The sequence below is a fragment of the Rhinopithecus bieti genome, unplaced genomic scaffold (assembly GCF_001698545.2).
Source record: "Rhinopithecus bieti isolate Rb0 unplaced genomic scaffold, ASM169854v2 scaffold_44745, whole genome shotgun sequence".
In the NCBI taxonomy this organism is placed as follows: domain Eukaryota; kingdom Metazoa; phylum Chordata; class Mammalia; order Primates; family Cercopithecidae; genus Rhinopithecus; species Rhinopithecus bieti.
The window spans coordinates 1,326,801-1,331,504 of NW_016818280.1; the positions used below are offsets into that span (position 1 = coordinate 1,326,801).

The 4,704-nt window shown below is 48.1% G+C and overlaps 1 protein-coding gene across 1 annotated transcript in view; it reads left to right on the forward strand.

The window, feature by feature from the left end:
- The window catches only part of LOC108518366 (putative POM121-like protein 1), an 11,037-nt gene extending 6,924 nt beyond the window's left edge, over positions 1-4,113 (forward strand). Inside the window, 5 exon segments of the mRNA XM_017856640.1 lie at positions 1,282-1,327; positions 2,525-2,698; positions 2,701-2,746; positions 2,749-3,054; positions 3,057-4,113. Coding sequence (XP_017712129.1) covers positions 1,282-1,327; positions 2,525-2,698; positions 2,701-2,746; positions 2,749-3,054; positions 3,057-3,322 — 838 coding nt within the window. The 3' untranslated portion in view covers positions 3,323-4,113.
- Positions 4,114-4,704: the final 591 nt, after the last annotated feature.

Genomic DNA, 4,704 nt, shown 5'->3' on the forward strand with positions numbered 1-4,704 from the left:
AAAAAAGGAAATACCCAAAGTGTGTTTTCTCGCTAAGAACCAGTAATTGCTTTTCCTGATTTCTGTGTTGTTTTTGAGACTCTATTTTATTGAGTTCTCCTCTGATCTTTATTATTTTTTTCATGGGCTGCTTTTGGTTTTGCTTTGTTCTTGCTTTTCTAGATCTTTAAGATGCATCATCAGTTTATTAATGTGTCATCTTTCTACTTTTTGGATGTAGGCATTTACTGCTACAAACTTCCCTCACAGCACTGATTTTGCTGAATCCAAAAGCTTTTGGTATATGGTGTTTCCATTTGCATTTGTTTGAAAACATTTTCAGATTTTCATTTTAATTTCTTCATTGAATCAGTGGTCATTCAGGAGGGTGGGGTTTAATTTTCATATATGTGTATAGGTTCTGTAGTTTGCCTTGGTATCCGTTTCTAGTTTTATTCCTCTGTTGTCTGATAATTGGAATGATATGATTGTGATTTCTTAAAATTTATAGGGACAGCTTTTGTGAACTAACAAAGGATCTGTTTTGAAGAATGTTTCATGTGCTGATGAAAAAAAGTATATTAATTTATCTAAAAATAGCACACAGATCCTCAAATAATATATATTTTGCAAAATAACAATAGTCTTCAAAACAAACAAAAAAACAAAAAAGAGACTGAGTGGCTTTGTTTGACATTTTTGCAAAAGAGAGGACACTTGAGTCCTCCTGTCTCCTTCTGCATTCCGACTATCTCATAATCTTGTTAGGTTGAAATACACAAAGAATACCTGGCCTCCCTCAAATAGGTCTGTGTAAAAGGAGGAGTTTGGTTTTGGTTTCTCTTGGTCAATTGCACAGAGATGAAAGTACTGGGTCCTATGGAAAGTATGTCCCTCCCAGCCTGCCCTGGCCATCACCCCAGCTGCCACTCCAACAGGATCTGGGTGTCCCAGGCACTTCTGTTCTGAGCAACTCTCCACTCCAGAGTTCCTAGGAGAAGGGCAGGAGGACACTCAGATGTGAATCCCAAAGCTGTCACCTCCTGTGCCAGCTGCTGGGCCGGGAATCCAGCTCCCCTGAAGTGACTTATTTGCTGGGCCAGAACCAGGCCTTGGACAGAGTCTGGATAGCTCTTGGGGCTCCAGGCCAGGGAGAGAAGGGGACACTACAATGCATGGACCATACAGTCCTCCAGCCCAGCAGCCTCAAGCCTCAGCAGGAGAGCAGGAATCTTCAGCCATCCACAGGAGGATCTGCAGCCATTGTGCACGCCTATTCTTCCCACGCGCCTCTCCCTCCAGTACCTATTGTGTGCGCCACCTGCCCCCACCAAGGCGTTGCCAGAAGGTGCCTTGTGTGCGTTCCTGGCTGTGCCAATTCCTTAAGGTCTCCCTTCCTACAAAGATCTGTGACTCGCGCCGTCTTTGCACGCGTACCCACTCTCTCAGGTTGGAAAGATACATTTCCCGTCAACAGGGGAAACTGCTCATGTAGCCTTTGGCTGAGTTGGCAGCTAAGGCAGATGCTCAGAGCCCAGCTCTTGAGAGTTGAAGCATCCCACGGTTCCCCACTGCTCCCAGGAGTGGTTACCTGGGCACTCTCTGCCTGTCACCCCTCTCCTGTCCCGGGCACTGAGGACCTGCCAGTAGGGCTCAGTTGCCTGGAGCCTGCTCACCCCATCCCCCAGTTCACTTTGCATGTGGGATCTCCCTGTTTCCACTGGCCCTGGACGGAGTGACAGGCCATCCTACAAGTACCCAGACACTTGGCATCAGTGGTGTGTCAAAACAACTCCAAGGGTTTTCCGTGATCCTGCAAGCCCTGTGTTCCTTGCTGGCCATCCTGCCTTCAATTTGAATGCACAGGTACCACAGCAAGCCAGCGCTGTGTGCTCCCAATTCCAGGGTGTCCTGCAGCTCAGCCAGTGCACTGAGGACAAGGACTCTCTGTGGGGCCCAGGAGCAGAGAGTCACTCCTTTGGGGCCCACAACACCCGGCTGTGTTCCAGACTCATGTCCAGAGAAGATCGTGTTGAGGGCCCTCAAGGAGAGGGGGCAGGGATGCCCGAGCAGGACAAGGACCCCAGGATCCAAGAGAATCATTGTTTGGACGAATGGAGGCAAGATGGCGCAGTTCTGGGTTCTTCACCATCAACTTTCCCGCACCTGGGAAAGACACGGGTCGACTGCGCAGGCGCAACCAGACCTCCGACGGAGAAAAACCGGAACCCGCCTAGCCACGCCTACCGCCCCGCCCCTGACCCACCTATGTGCCACCCACTGCCCTCCCACTCCCAGGCCCAGGACATAAAAGCCGCTCCCCGCGGGCGCGCTGCACAAACTTCCTCAGCCCCCACTCCTGTCGGGACTGCATTAGGAACCTCGCCTGAGAGCTCCACTGGGTGACTCCCCCGGCCTCCCCTGCCGGAGACCGACGAACCTCACTCCTCCCCCACAAAGCTGGCTGACCAAAAAATAAATTTGCAGTTTTGCTCCTAGACTTGCCTACTCGCTGGTCCTTTAATACTCGCCCTGGTGAGCCTAGAAAGCAAATCAGTTTCCTAGAAAGCAAATCAATCATGATCAGAGAAGGGTGCCTGAGAGCACCGGGGATGCACGGTCTGCATTTAGGCCCCTGTGGGACAATGGAGGCCTCTCTCCCTTCGTGCCCAGGCCTGGACCTCTGCAGAGAGACCTCCATGCCCAGATGTCAGAAGTCTGGGATATACCCAGAGATCTCAGTCCTCCTGGATGAGCTCATCCCCACATGAAATGCCATCTTGAGCTCCTACAACCCCCCCGGAGGCTTCCCGTCACTAAAGAGGAGGGGGCCAGCCTCATCCCACTGTTGGCTGCCCCTCAAGTCCTCAAAGACGGTGAGTGAGGACCAGCCTCAGGCTGTCTCTTGGGGTCTCGCCCAGTGTGAAAAGGCAGCAGATGCAGCACCAGGGCAGACGCTTGCCCCTAGGAATGGCTCCCCGACATCCCAGGCCTCTAGGCCCCGTAGACACAAGTTTCCCCTGCTGCTGCTCAGGCAAGGGGAGCCTCTGATGCTGCCACCTGCTTTACAGCTGGGGTCCGGGTCACTGTTGAAGACCTGGACCTCGAGAAGGAGGTTGCACTCTGGTGCAACAGTGCACTGTGGGATGAGGCTAAGGCCATCTGGGACTACAGACCCTCATGGCCTTCCCACACTTTGTCCTCACTTGCAACAGGGACTTCTCGTCTGCCTGTTGTACATAAAGCACCCAGCATGGATGTACAGCAGGACAGACACATGTCCCAAGACTCTGTGGCTGTCTTTCTGGGCTCTCTTATCTGTCCCATTGATCTGTGTGTCTAGTTTCATGCTAGGACCATGCTGTTCTGGTTACCACGCACTTGTCAAAAATTTTGTCATTCTAATTTGCAATGAAATGGGATGCCTTTAGTTTTGTTGTTTTTGGTGAGGATGACTTTGGTTCTTTGAGCTCTTTTTTGGTTTCATATGAGTTTTATGACTTTCCAGTTCTGTGAGTGATGATGTTGGTATTTTGGTAGGGGTTGTATTGACTCTCTAGACTGCTTTGGGCAGTGTGGTCATTTTAATGCTATGAATTCCTTCTGTGGGCATGAAATGATTGTCCATTTCTTTCTCTCCTCTTAAACATTTTCATCAGTGTTTTCCAGTTTTCCTTGTAGAAGTCTTTCACCTCCTCGGTAAAATTTTTTCTGTGGCATATCATTTTCATTTTGTTGCTGTTGTAAATGGGATTGCCTTCTTAATTTCTTTCCCAACTAGACCATTATTGGTGATTTTGTATCCTGCAAATGAGGGTATTAATTTATTTATCAAGTCTAGAGTTTTCTGGTGGAGCCTTTACATGTTTCTAAATCCAAGATCACATCTTCATCAGACAAGGATAATTTGATGTCCTCTTTTCCAATGTGGGTGGCTTTTATTTTTTTCTCCTGCATGATTGTGTGATTTCGAATAAAAGTGGTGAGAACGGGCATCCTCCTCTTGTTACTGTTTACACAGGAAATGCTTTTAACTTTTCCCCATCCTGTAGTAGGTTAGCTATGGCTTTGTCCTATACAGCTTTTATTATTTCTAGGTTTTTTTTTTTAGACAGATTCTGGCTCTTGTCACCCAGACTGTAGTGCAATGGTGCAATCTTCGCTCACAGCAACCTCCATCTCCCAGGTTCAAGCGATTCTCCTGCCTCAGCCTCCCGAGTAGCTGGGAGGCGCTTGCCACCACGCCCGGCTAATTTTTGTACTTTTGGTAGAGATGGGGTTTCACCATGTTATAAATAAACAAATAAAATCCTAATCCCCAAAGTGGTGGTATTAGGAGGAAGAGCTTTTGGGAGGTAATTAAGTCATGAGGGTGACTCTTGGATGAGATTAGTGCTGTTTTGTTTTTTCTTTTCTTTTCTTTTTTCTTTCTTTCTTTCTTTCTTTTTTTTTTTTTTTTTTTTTTTTTTTTTTTTTTTTTTTTTTTTTTTTGAGACGGAGTCTCGCGCTGTCACCCAGGCTGGAGTGCAGTGGCCGGATCTCAGCTCACTGCAAGCTCCGCCTCCCGGGTTTACGCCATTCTCCTGCCTCAGCCTCCCGAGTAGCTGGGACTACAGGCGCCTGCTACGTCGCCCGGCTAGTTTTTTGTATTTTTTAGTAGAGACGGGGTTTCACTGGTTTCTTTCTTTCTTTCTTTTCTTTTTTTTTTTTTGAGACAGAGTCTTG